This window comes from Strix aluco, chromosome 6 (genome assembly GCF_031877795.1).
Source record: "Strix aluco isolate bStrAlu1 chromosome 6, bStrAlu1.hap1, whole genome shotgun sequence".
NCBI lineage: Eukaryota > Metazoa > Chordata > Aves > Strigiformes > Strigidae > Strix > Strix aluco.
This window is the reverse complement of record NC_133936.1, coordinates 6,513,505-6,527,725: the sequence shown is the minus strand read 5'-3', so window position 1 is coordinate 6,527,725 and position 14,221 is coordinate 6,513,505. Positions and strand designations below refer to the sequence as shown.

At 34.8% G+C, this 14,221-nt stretch overlaps 1 protein-coding gene across 1 annotated transcript in view; it reads right to left on the bottom strand.

Moving 5' to 3' along the window:
• LRP1B (LDL receptor related protein 1B) overlaps positions 1-14,221 on the bottom strand; it is a 750,913-nt gene that overhangs the window by 110,045 nt on the left and 626,647 nt on the right. The window contains exons 54-58 of the mRNA XM_074828545.1: positions 14,014-14,201; positions 12,398-12,581; positions 10,267-10,352; positions 6,625-6,747; positions 3,180-3,361 (exon numbers count right to left, since the gene is read on the bottom strand). Coding sequence (XP_074684646.1) covers positions 3,180-3,361; positions 6,625-6,747; positions 10,267-10,352; positions 12,398-12,581; positions 14,014-14,201 — 763 coding nt within the window. The remainder of the gene's footprint in view (positions 1-3,179; positions 3,362-6,624; positions 6,748-10,266; positions 10,353-12,397; positions 12,582-14,013; positions 14,202-14,221) is intronic.

Below are 14,221 nucleotides of genomic sequence, written 5' to 3'. Positions count from 1 at the left end.
GGTGACATGGACAATGGAATCGAGGCACCCTCAGCAAGTTTGCTGATGACACCGAGCTGTGCGGTGCAGTCGACATGCTGGAGGGAAGGGATGTGCCATCCAGAGGGACGTGGACAGGGTGGAGAGGTGGGACCATGCAAACCTCATGGAGTTCAACAAGGCCAAGTGCAAAAGTCCTGCCCATGGGTCAGGGCAATCCCAAGCACAAATGCAGGCTGTGCGAGGAGTGGATGAGAGCAGCCCCAAGGAGAAGGACTTGGGGGTGTCGGTGGATGGAAAACTGACTGTGAGACACCAATGTACGTTTGTAGCCCTGAAAGCCAACCATGTCCTGGGCTGCATCAAGAGAAGTGTGACCAGCTGGTCGAGGCAGGGGATTCTCCCCCTCTACTCCGCTCTCGTGAGACCTCACCTTCAACGCTGTGTCCAGCTCTGGGGGCACCAACAGAAGAAGGACATGGACTTGATTGAGCGGGTCCAGAGAAGGCCACGAAGATTATCAGGGGGCTGGAGCACCTCCCCTGTGAGGACAGGCTGAGAGAGTTGGGGGTGTTCAGCCTGGAGAAGAGAAAGCTTCAGGGAGACCTTATAGCGGCCTTCCAGTACTTCAAGGGGGCTACAGGAAAGATGGGGAAGGACTTTTTAGAAGAGCACATAGTGATCGGACAAGGGATAATGGCTTTAAATTGAAATAGGACAGATTTAGATTAGATGTATGGAAGAAATTCTTCACTGTGAGGGTGGTGAGGCACTGGCACAGGTTGCCCAGAGAAGCTGTGGCTGCCCCTTCCCTGGAAGGGTTCAAGACCAGGTTGGACGGGGCTTTGGGCAACCTGGGCTAGTGGAAGGTGTCCCTGCACATGGCAGGGGAGTTGGAACTAGATCTTTAAGGTCCCTTCCAACCCAAACCATTCGATGATTCTATGAAATATATTTATTAAAAAAAAAAAAAGAGCTTGGCCTCAGAAAACTAAGTGTATACACACACTGTGCACTGAGTAGAAGCACAAGTTTATTATTCTTGTTTCTATTGAAGCCTTCCTTGAAGACTGGGACTCTCTGTAAAATCTTCATCGAGCTGATTTTTGCATACACAGGGAACTATTGTGGATGTCCAGGGAACAAGAGAGAGATACCATGTATTGGTATCTTGAATATATTTAACAAATGTCTACATTTTCCCTGCCAAATTTTATAGGGAAGAAAGGGTACAGTTATAAGAAAATTCAGTGCTAGTTTTAAGAACTGGTAGAAAATGAGTTTTCTCTTAAAAATAGTAAAAAGTAGATAGGTTACATTTCTTAGCTAGGAAATACAGTGCTTTTCTTTGTTTAGGTAGAGTCCAGACCCACTCAACAATTTTCTCCTGCCACTGATACTTTAGATGATTGCTTGAGCCTTAGGATTTCGAGATTGAAAAGGACAATTAATCGGCCATACTATAGGAGTGTTGTAAGACACTACCATAGCTTTATTCATCTAATTTACACGGATGCACCCTAATGTTCCATGAGGCAGAGAGCATTGCATATGGAATTCAGGTCTGAAAAGACATACGGCAAAATTTCCATAGTCTATATTTTATTTATTCAAGGACTAGACAATAATTTAAGTATTACTATTCAGAGGTATTACTTTTCTTAAAGATTATGCAGCATAAATATTTATTTAAGAGAGTACATTTGGTTAGAAATTCACCAGGTTTTAAAGACTTTCAATTAAATGTACACTGATGTCTTAATGGATAGTGTTAATACAGATGATGGTTTACTGGTGAATTGAGATGCCTCTGTTTATGAGACATTAACTACATATTGAGCCATACAGACCCAGTGACCAGTGGCTGTGGCATTACACATGTTGTCACATAAACACAAAATACCTCAAAGTTTTTATGCATTTTCTATTTCAAGAATATAAAATCTTTCTTCTATCATCTGAATTAGATGCTAGCATGAAATGGTTAGATGGTTTACTTGACTCTCTCTAATGATGATTTGGATTTGATAAAATAGAAATGGCTGAAAAGTTTCTGTTTAAAAAGAAACCCCAAGAAACAGAAAAAAGTAAAAAGGGTTTGTATCTTCTTGGGGTTGGACAAGATGACCTTTAGTGCTCCATTCCAACCTCAACCATTCCGTGATTCTGTGAAAATCAAATATTAAATAAATTTGTTAATGGAAAGATTATTTATTTTCTTTCTTTCTTTTTAAAATTCATAGCACTAGGTTAATTTTATCAAGGACTCAACTTTATGGGAAAAATTATAATCTTTTAAAATTATAACTGAAAAAAACCGTTCATGGCTCCTATAGCTCTCACACCAGCCAAGAAATCAAAAATAGTGGTGGTACTCAAATCTGCAGTCAGAATACCAGCACAGATTTATATTAATAATGTAATGTAATAATTAATAAAATTAAGAATTAAAGGTACCAGTTAGCAAACTATTTAAACTAGGCAGTTCTCACTTCATATTATTGCTGTTGCAATAAATTTTTCAAGCATATTGATCATTTCAAATTTTCAAGAACTAAAGTTAGAAACTAAGTCTCCTAAAAGAAACCACTCTTATCCAAATAATTAATCAGTTCAGTTATTAGACTTGTGTGAAAATCAAAACTTCAATTTTATGGAGTACAAAAGGCAAAAGCTATCTTCAAATAATGTAGGATTAAACATTTTCATTCTTCAATTGACATACAAAAACTATCAGAAAAAAGACTTCAAATATGTGGTAGTTGAATGGCATAAATTATTTTGGAAACTAGTAAACACAGAAAAGAGTGCTAAGAAGACAGTTCTCTTCAGTGAATAAATGAAACAAAACAAGAATTGTCTTCCGTGTAATATGAACTTTTTGTTATACAGTGACTTTTTAAAAAGAGAGGAATATTTTTTGGAACATCTGCTTTCCTCCTATCAAAAAAACCCATTTACAGAGTAGTAAATATAACAAAACAGGGTTTAGTACCTGCATTCATCTTTCTATTATACCAATTCAATATGTAATGATCATATAGTAAGCACTGGTAATGCATTTTAGAGTACTGATACCCAGCGTAGATGAAAGTTACATAATAAAAAGCTAATTAGTATTTCCTATCTTGTTTTTATAAAAATATTTAAATATAACATTAGGATTAAATATGAATTACTGCAAAATGGCTGCTTCATACCCAGCTTGAGGATCTAAGGACAGATCTCTAGGAAACTTCACTCTTTTGCTCACAAGGACGGTAGGGTATAAGCCATTGAGTTTAGACACCTCAATGATTCTCTTTTCAGTATCAGACCAATAGAGATTCTTCCCAATCCAATCGACAGCCAGTGCATTGGGAACAGCTGTATTGTGGACTACCTAGAAAAGCAAAAATTACATATGTTTTTCATCTAAATACTGGGAAAAGGAACAACAATTCAAGAGTTACTAATAGCAGAGTATTGAGAGGTTGGATATATGACACAGTAACATACAACACGTGAAAAGTAGGTATTATTCCCTGTCAAACACTGACATTTCTGAAATAACGACACTTAAGTAACTAAGACTATGTGACACTTTTGTTATAGTAAGGGAGAATGAATAATACTGTGATGTAGTAAACACAAATTTCCAACTCCCCTTCATTATGCATTAAAATTTTAAGAATATTGTATCTTTCATTTTTCATTTTAAGTTTACAATTTTCCTCCTGTCTTAATTTAAAAAAAAGACTTTTTTCTCTTTACTATTCTGTTTATTTTTCACAGAACCGGATGGAGATGAGTCTTCTCTCCCCATAGCATGCCCTCAAACACATCTGCTTATTAGCTCACCATTTCTCTCACCAGTCTACATTGGCATATATTTCATTTTAATACCACAGTAGTGCCATATGTCATCATGACAGAAAGACCATAAGGGCATCCAACTCAGGCAAACAGAAAAAGATTACCTAGTTGGAAAGTAAATACTGGCTCTTATTTCCAACATTCATGTGGCAGAATAAAGAGAAACTTTCTAAGAATTAGTTAAATTTCAAAAGGACTACATTATTAAGAAATGAACTAAGAGACAGAAGCAATTTAGTGACCTTCTGGAAAGCCTACACTCTACTGACAGGGAGATGTTATTCTCAAGGTTTTTGATTACTTGAATAATTCTGAGACTTGAACAAATGCCTCTAGATATACATGATTACAAATCTCATCATGATTGTATGACTCAATCTTACTTGGCTGGGAGTACTTCATGTTAAGTGTTGAGTGACATTTGAATATTCTCCATCATTAGAGTCCAACTTCTTCTAGGCTTAAAAATTGTATTCCTGATAACGTCTGTTCTGACCTATTCTATTCCTGATTACATCCTGATTAGGTCTGTGCAACTAGACCTTAAGAAAAAAAATCAGAGAGCACAATACTTGAAAATATTTGAGATTTCTTAAGTACTAATAATAGGTTTTTCACTGTGGTATACATTCTAATTTATTGTCATCTTCACCACTAAAAGCATGTGCAATAGAGTATAAACTTGATTATATATAACTGAATGTGTTATTTTTAATTTTATTTACCATTTGAAGATACAGAAAAGCCTTCAATATAATAAGGCATACTGTGAGATACTTTAAACCAATTTGATAGTTATGAATATGTAAAAGCACCCTTTCAGGTTATTACATTATTTATCACCTTATAAAATCTTTTTAAAATTAAATCCAGGCATGTGCCAATATTGAAATAGGAATAAAATACATTATTTTCTAATACCTTAGCACTACCAGCTTCACTGTTTTATAAATGTGCCAATTGCAGCAACTGCTGCACTGTAACGTAGGATGTTTCATGTAGAATTGGATAGCTCTGCAAACTTATATAGTGGTTTAGCTACACTATCGAGAAGCATCAACCAAAGTAATTAGTCTCTCTTTTCTGATGACTTTTCCTTTGGAGAGTCACTTGCTTATTGCAGTCACTGAGATCACCAGTATGACATTTAATGTACACAATCCAGCTTACTACAGCATTTTCCAGTAACAGATTTCATTTGAATCTACAACACTATACATAAAACACTGTGTTAATGCCTGAACACATTTATGTGAAAAAGTTATTGCTTCAATTGTATAAATATCTCCTCCATGATCAGATAGAGAAGAAAAATGAGATGCCATCAGGTTTCCCAGAGCAAGAAAGCTAGAGCTGGCTTGCTGAAAAGATGCTATCTTCCAAAAGGGAAATCCGAGGTAATATATCAAATAATATCATTTACAGTAATAGTATAATTATTTATAATAAATAGTAAAACAAGAAGTATGAAGGACATGAAATAAGAAATTCATACTTCAAGGGAAAAGGCTATCAACCATAAAATCTCTCTTTCATGACAAAAAAAAAATAAACAGGTTTTTAACATCAGTTATTAAATAGGTGCTATGGTAATCTGGTAAAATCTAAGTCAAAGAGACATAAAGTTATCACTTGGCAATGGATAAAAGATTATTGACAGAATATCAGACAGCAACAATATATAATTTTTGATAAATTTTTTCACATATTTTTAGCTTTCAGAGCCCAAATCTGGGATAAATTATACAGTGAAAAAACCAAATATTCTTATGAAAATTAAACGCACTTATTTTCACAAATTTTGCTTTGAATTTAACATCCCATTTGACTAAAAACTCTGTCAATGTGACACTTGTTCTGTAAATTGCAAAATATTAATGAAGGAAAAAAGAAATACCCTCCATGCCTCCAACCCAATTTTCTTCTAATGATTGTTCAAACTCCTGAAACCTTTTCTTAAAAAAATGAAATTATTATTACATTATTAGAAAGCAACAGGAGTTTTTTGTATTCTCCCACCTGGCAATTACAACTTTTTGACAGGGAAAAATTCATTGTTCTTCTTCAAATAGTTAAGATTAGACAGAAAAAGTTTGGGGTCATCCCCAGTCCTAATAACATTCCCTAAAATAACAAAATAGAGGTTCATCTACAATGGACAAGAAGCTAAATAGAATGCTTTGTAAAACGTTTAAAGGCCATAAATATGATTCAAGGCTTTAATGGATTTTGAACTCCACACTTCTCCGTCTCCTATTTGAAGGAAAAATCTTTGCAGGGTCTCACTAGAACTTTTGAGTACATGCTGGATTTTAGTTTTACCCCACTGGAATCAGAGTGCCATAACTTATGCTCATCCACATTTTTTTTAAGTTCTAAGAACTATTTCCATTTGAAGATATGAACAAGATACACTGATCCCAGTCAGTTTCACCTTAACCCTCAAAAAGACTAAAGTTGGTATGATCTGGGGAAGTGTCAGTCCATGTACTAATTATATAATTATACCTCTTTTTTCTTTGGCGTCCTGTAATTATCAGTTCAGTGTGGTTTTAGTCAACTGCCAATTAAGTCATGAGGAGTTCAGCTTATAAATTCAGTCCTCTTAGTCCCTATCTCTACCTTAAATGAGATACAAATGCAAATCAGTTTTACAAGGACTTGCTTGTTCATGCAGTGTTTGTATGCATATATCAAAACCTCACAATCTGGTTTAAAAGCATGAAGGAGCATTTCCCAAAATACTCAAAAAACTTAATTCTAATAGTAACATTATCAATCCCTGATTACCTTGACGTCACTTCCGTTTAAACACATTCTGTTTATGCGACTGCCATTTGGTCTGCTGGAATCAATCCAATAGATGAACTCTTCTCTATAGTCAAAGTCTATTGCAATCACATTGTTCAGCCCCTAAAAACAGAAAAAAAAAAGTCCATTTATTCAAATGTTTGAATACAAACTGTTGGACAGCATTAAGAATGCAAAATACACTGCATGTAATATTCAAAATGCTTTATTTTACTGACTGTGTATTTCTGAAGTACCTCTCAATTTTCCATACATTACTTGAAAACAAGCAGAATAAGATAAAAATTGTAACAGAAATAAATATGGTGACAAATAACTACCTCACTTCAAAAATGCAGATGACGTATGAAACTAAATGAAGCTTCCGCGTTTCTCTTCCCTATTATTAAAATGAACTTTAGCAGTAAATAACTTTTTGCTCAATTTCTCTGTTAATAACTACCTTTGGCATTATTTGGGCAAAATAGATGACATTCATTTTATAACAATAAACTCAGAAATAGCATAAAATTGATTATCTTTAGTTAATGAAAACATTTCATTATTAATATAAATTAATCGGGGATTAAAAACTGTCATGTTCAAAAAAGCACTAATTTTAATTCCTGAATAAGGAGGTTTTAAATTCTTAGATGTTATTATAGGTACTGTGTACATATATATATATGTGAATACACACTCACACATACACAGAGGTAGTATGTATATACATTAAATGTGAAACTTAAGAGATCCAGCAGGCACCTGGACGTCTCCTATGGCTTCAGTTACTAAGCCAATACATGGCAAGAAAGAGCAGTGATCCTATCCGAGGTAGTCCTACAGGTTGGAAAGAGCAGTCATATAATAATGGCTTTCATCCCAAACAGCAGATAAGAAGGAGAGGTATTGCATTCAGATGATGGCTCTTATTTCCTTATTTGAGAATAGGAAAGCCTTGCCCCATAAGCTGCTTAACATCCTGATATGTAGTGAAATCAAAATTATTCTTAATATACAAAGATGCTGTTATCAATCAGAGATGGAGCAGCAATGGTAAAAAGAACGGATGCAGTTTGCACTCCTTTTAAAACTGCTAGATATGTTAATCAATTCCCTTATCAGCCCAATGACATTCTACTCTCAGGTAGATCAGCAACCTCCCTCATTAATGTAATTCATAGTTGTAGAAGGGATGTGCAGGACTAGCCAACTCTAAAATAAACAACTACGAACAATATTTAATTGTACAGAAAGTGATACACAGCTTATCTGCCAACTACTACAGTGTAATACTGTAAATCTATCTTTTGATCAAAATGTAGAGGGAAAAAAGTGATTAGGCTACACAAACCATCATTAAAGAAAACCTGAAACAATACAGTGTTGGAAGATGACTCCCATTTTCAAATATCACATATCCATGCACACAGTGTTTTAACAAAACCAACTGCAGCTCTGTCAGTCGTAACTGTGCTGCAAAACACTTTTCTTGTCTTTCTTTCTATTAGCATAAATGCATCTAAACTCCCACCCCAAATTCTTAAGAAAGGAGACAATGGTGAGTGAATACAAATAACTATCAAAACTTTATAACATTCTAGAAATCAAAGTCAGTAATTCGTGAAAAACTAGCCTTATATCTACATGTTCTACAACACCGCAAAAGTTTCTGAAGTATTCAGACTGCCTGCAAGCCTTTGGTTTCAACTGTATTATTTTGTGTCAGTTTAGTTCCAATATTTATCAGAACATCAACTGCAGGTAAAATTATTTCTGTACATCTGCAATAGAGTTCTCTGTCCAGACAACATCTCCTCTTCATGATCTACATGTCACTTTTAAGTTCTCCTAGCATAATTCTTTGTCATTTGTTGTGTAATCTGCTTTTAGAAGGAATAGGGAAGCTTTCAAATGGCATCAGTTGCATTAGTCTTTCATCTTAAACCTGAGTTTTTGTTTGCTTCTGTGACCCACAACACACAGTAACCTAGGCTGTGATTTGCGTTCCCTTGGTGCCTCAATTAAAAAAAAGCAGGTAAAAATCACAAATAATGAGGAGGAAGATTCTAACTACTCTGTTTATGGAAACCCTAAGGATTTTGATGACTATAAGTGAAGGAAATGGAAGATAAAGAACATACATGAGACACAATTCAAACAGTTGTACTGTTTATGTATATTTGGAAAAAAAAAGAGGAAAAAGCTGGCACGTAACAACTCAGAGAAGACTGAATGAGCTCCTACTTTCAGCTCCTTTACTCTGAGTTTCTATGAGCAACTGTTAGAATGGCAAAGCACAGATCAAATACGCAGAGAATGGTGGTTTTGCTCCTTTGTCGGAGCAGCTCTGGTATTTGCCTTCATCTGGTAGATGTCTAAGAAAGAGCCGATCCATCATAACATTGCAAGGACAAAAAGATGTCCTTATGAGGAAGACAGCCCACCTGTTCTGCTGGTATAGCTCCCTCGTTTGCTTTCAATCTGGTTGATTTTAAAAACGTATTTGTAGGATCAATGGCCAGTAGGTTCAATAGCAGAGGTATTTATTAGACTAGTGAATTAATGTGATATGGAAAACACAGATTCTCTTCAATGGCTGGAGCTACACAGTCTCTAATGTACTGAAGAGGAGTCCAGTAAATTCAAGGCTGATGAAGCTCTGAGACAATCTGTCAGCACCAACCATAAAGAAAATTTACTGTTGCTCCCCTCTTTTCACAGGCTTCTATTAATAGATATACCAGCAAAAGAGGAGAGAGGCAGTGAGATGTAAATGAGAGGTAGTCAGGAGGATTTCAGAAGAACAAACAGACTTTAACATAATGCTTGCTATGCTTAAATAGAGTCAATGTTTAATGCAAGATGGTTAATTTTGTAATTACTGTTGCAAAGACCTGAGCACCTCTCTTGTGGCATTAAGATGCACAGCTTACTGACACAAGAAGTCACAAAAGTATTGACTGGCAATAACCGATTTTCTAGTCTTCCTACAATTGATTAATTAGTATTCAAGGAAACAGATATTTTTATTAAAACATGTTTTGGAACTCTAATCTATGGTAAGTAACTACACTTAGGTGAAGCATAGAAGCAGAGCAGAAACTGCTAAAAATAACAGCTCTGTATTTACTGGGTGACCTTCTATTTTTGTAGATTTTTTCAAATAATTTTTTTTTTCCTATTATAATAATTTAATTATTTTTAAAATTTAGATTTAGCCAAAGATGTAAGTTGTAATACTGTAAATCTTGGAATTGTCTGTCTAAATCAAAAAATAGATTTGGATTACGACAGTAAGTAGTCCAAATAATACATGGCCAAATAGTTTTTTGGTTTTTGCTTTTTTTTTAAAAAACCGAAATATACAAATTGCGCAAAACATATCGTGATGGAAGAGGATCATAAATAATGTAATTTTTTTAGTACATCAGAATGACTGACAAAACAACTGCCTGAGCTTTAATCACGTCAAATTCAGATAAAATAGTAAATTTAAAATATTACAAAGACTCTGAAGATACTGCAGTTGTTCTGTGGTGCATACAATGCCAATTGTAGGATGATGTTTCTGTCAGTTGCACACTTTAGAAAAGAATAAAAATATTGAGTTAAACTTAGAGCATGGTACTATGATTATACCTGTTTCAACAAAGTGTAGTTGGATCCATCAGTGCTAATTTTTCTTATTTCATGATGATCAGCCAGAATTAAGAAAGGTTCCTCATCTAAACCCCGGGAGAAAGAATATATTAGACTAACTTTTACGTTAATTTATGGAAAATCAGGAATACAATGCTGAAATACAGATGGTTTGAAAAATAAATGTTACATGCTCTGATCAATGTTATGGATGAAAGAAATATTTAAAACATTCAAATGTTCCAAGAAAGATCAATGATGCAGCATAAAAATGTACAAAGCAATCAATTAGTATATCTTTCAACGTAATTTCATTTTTTGCCTTTGTAATATGGGAACCATACTGTATTTTATCCTAATTTAATGTCAGAGATTAAATTTGAAATGTATTTCATACCGCTTTTCTGAATTTCAACATTCATTTTCAAATTATCACTAAGATTATTATTTGTTACAGTTGCAAACCAAGTATGTTTTGACCTTTGCTTTTTTAGATTTCAATACTCTGAACAGTACAGTATAGACATAAAGAAACAAGCTCTTTGGACAAACCTTGATTCTCTCATTCTGAACAGAAGCCGTATTTGGCTTTTTTTACACCTGGTTTACTAGTTTATCAAAATATATTCCTTTAGAGACTCATTCATGCCAACACTTAACTTTGAAACATCCTTGACATTGACATACATAATAGCAAAAAAAAAAAAAAATTAAAAGCTGTCTTTATTTTGGTTCTATTAACAAAAATCTCAGCTAAAATAAAAAAAATTAAATAATTACTACTAATAATTAAAAATGTATCAAAGGCTTGTAGCTACTGCTCATACATTCTGTAACGTAACGTCCAACCTACTCTGCTCATGTACTGAATACACTGTACCACCTTGCTTGTGTTTTATATTCAATTCTTAAGACATTCTCCAGGCCTTAAATGATCCGAGGCATCATCCTCAGCACTGACTGTTAGTGGTTTGTGGAGAATGGCTGTAATGCTCTGCTCTCATGTAGAGTTCCAGACAATTTATGCAAGAAATCAGCATTAGGCCAAACATTCACATGTTGGCACCCCCCGCAGCACAATCATCCTTGCCACAGCACAAACAGCTTTGTCATGATCGCCTTTGAAGTCTGATATATTACAACTCCAATAAACTGTACTTTGATGTGTTCCAGCTCCTCTTCTCATTTGAGTGATCTATGGCTTCTAAATGTATGAGTGGCTTGCAAGGCGTGAGACAGGAGTAAGGCAAAAATCAGATACTATATTTTTGCCCTCTCCTCTGTTTCCTCTGATTACTCAGGGAGGCACTGAAGCAGCAATATGAGCCAGACAGAGGTTCCAGTCTTCTTGTCATTTAGAAAGAAAATAGAAGAGTTTTGATATTTAAAACCAACACACAAACAACTTTGTGCAAGACTGGAATAAGGAGGAGTCTGCTCAAGCTGAAGATTGCCTGCACTACGAAGGAAATCCAGCAGAACGCAGTAATGGGGTTTTTTTTTGTTTCTTTCCTGTTGACATTTTGCTCTTCCTTTCACTGATCTAGTGAATCCCACTCACTGAAGCACATAAAAATAACATCAGTGTTATAGACAGAGGGGTGAGGAAATAACCAACACTCTTACATATCTTGAACTTCACTGTGTATTGCGTATAAGAAAGAAGGATTTCATATGCTATAGGAAAAATAGATTTTGCAATTTCTATTATGTTTTCCTGTTCCTCTTTTTCATATCAGGAAGTTTGAAGTACATTCTAATATTCTAAAGTTGATGAAATAAAACAGCAGAAGTCTTTTAAACACTTATCATAAACATACTATTATCATGAGACTCAGAATTAAATGATGTATTTTAGCTTTCCTAATACTATTTCTAATAAAGTTCCTAATTCAAACTTTCATAATCCACTGTAACTATTCACTACACATGATTTGAGCACAATACATACTAAAAATAGAACTTATTATTACATTGACATTGCATCATATTCCTATTTTTTATTGAAGAAGTAGTGTCCTTCAAAGTAACTCTGTTTATCTTGCATAAAAAGGTTAACACAGACCATGCGGCTAATGTATTTCAAAAATTAGTTTGGATACAGTTGTGGATTAAAAAAAAAAGGTGATACCTGAAAGAGATTTGCAGCCATTTAGGTTATCAGGCTGTATTTCATACCCATCTGCACACAAGCATTTGTAGGTTCCATATGTATTGATGCATTGCTGGCTACAGGGGAATCCAGATGAACATTCATCAATATCTATACATGTTTTGCCATCATCCTTCAGCAGGAATCCAGGCCAGCATTTGCACTGGAAAAGAAAAATAAGTGCATTTATTTGAATTACTGATTCTGCTTGAGATCTTATGTAGTTTCTTCTGAATATGTTAGCATTGCAAACTTTTCTACGGAGTCTTAGTTTTTCAAGTAACTTCTTAATTGCATTGCTGTTTATACTGTTTACAGGCAGACATACCTACATTTCTTTTCAACTATTGCTGGTGTGATCCTTAATACATCCCCTCCCAAATAACCCTGTAGAATGAGTTATTATTCTTCTGTCTTTAACTGAAGAAAAAGTAAAACACACATTTTAAAAAATATGGAGAGGATTCTTCCATGAAAATAATGATGGATGGACCCTTTGGAGTTCTTTATTTTCAAGTACATGTGCTTTTTGGTAAAGATATAGAATTTTTAATAATTTTTCTTGAAGCACTGATAGCATCTAGCACTCTGTAACAAATACAGTAATGTGAATGAGAACTCCTGAAGTTGATTTTTACTGGGGTCTGATGATCACCGTGGTAAGCTTGTCATATGCAACGTGAATGATGCAAAATACAACTGGGTAGAGGGCTTTGGAAACAAGTTTCATCAGTGGAAAACTTTGTGTCATGTTCCCTCCTGTATTCTCTGTATTACTCTCTGCAGAGCCCCCTGATATGCTTTCTCCACAACGATGCTACTTCAAGGTTTTTGCTGTGCCCAACCCAGTCTCCAGCTCTCTAGTCTATGGCCCCCCAGCTAGGCCACAGTTTCAGAGGTTTGAATACCTTCAGAGCTAAGCCATGGTGGACAGATTGTACTTAGTTCTCAGTGGGCCAATAATCTATGCAAAAGATTAAATGTTTTGGGGGTGCAGTTAGGGTTACTTCAGAGTTAAAACAGTGAAAACCAAAAAAATCTCAGCTTCTGTTTACAGGTTGGTGCAGTCAGTGGCTAGGGTTTAGGTAATACCCAAGAAATATTCCTCTCTACATGTCAAGATCAAAGAGAAGATTCAGGTGATTCAGAAAACACCATCACATGCAGACAACTAGCAGTTTTATTCTGCAACTAAGATGATTATACTTTGTTTAAATATTTCTGTAAGTCTGACTGAAAAAAATTTGGAGAAAACTGCTGTTCCTGCTATTTACTCCAACATGTTTTCCTTCTTCACAACTGATTTTCAGTGCTCTGTATACATCAGTAGGATTTGTTGTATTTAAAGCATCGTATGTTCTTTTCCACAGGTTTAAATTATGTATTGTGCCAGTTGGTTTTTTTTTTTTTTAATACAATTGACAATTGTTTGTTTACTGGAAATAAAAATTTGAATGTTCTTACTATGGTAGGTAAGCTACTTCATTACAAGTAAGTACAACACACTGGAGTTTTATTATAATCATGCAGTAGTTAAGAAACAGCTAAGAATTAAAAATTTGCATTATATTATACCACATTTTGTAATTATTCACCTTGTATCCAACAGGAAGATCCTGACAATCTTGAGAACAGCCGCTAACTTTCTTACTGAGGCATTCATTAATGTGGCAGCTTTTCTCATCAGATCCATCACTACAATCTTCTTTGTTATCACAAATATCACTTTGAGGAATACACTTGCCATTTTTGCACATGAAAAAAGAGCTGTTACATGACTGCTCTGGAAAACAAAAAAGAGAA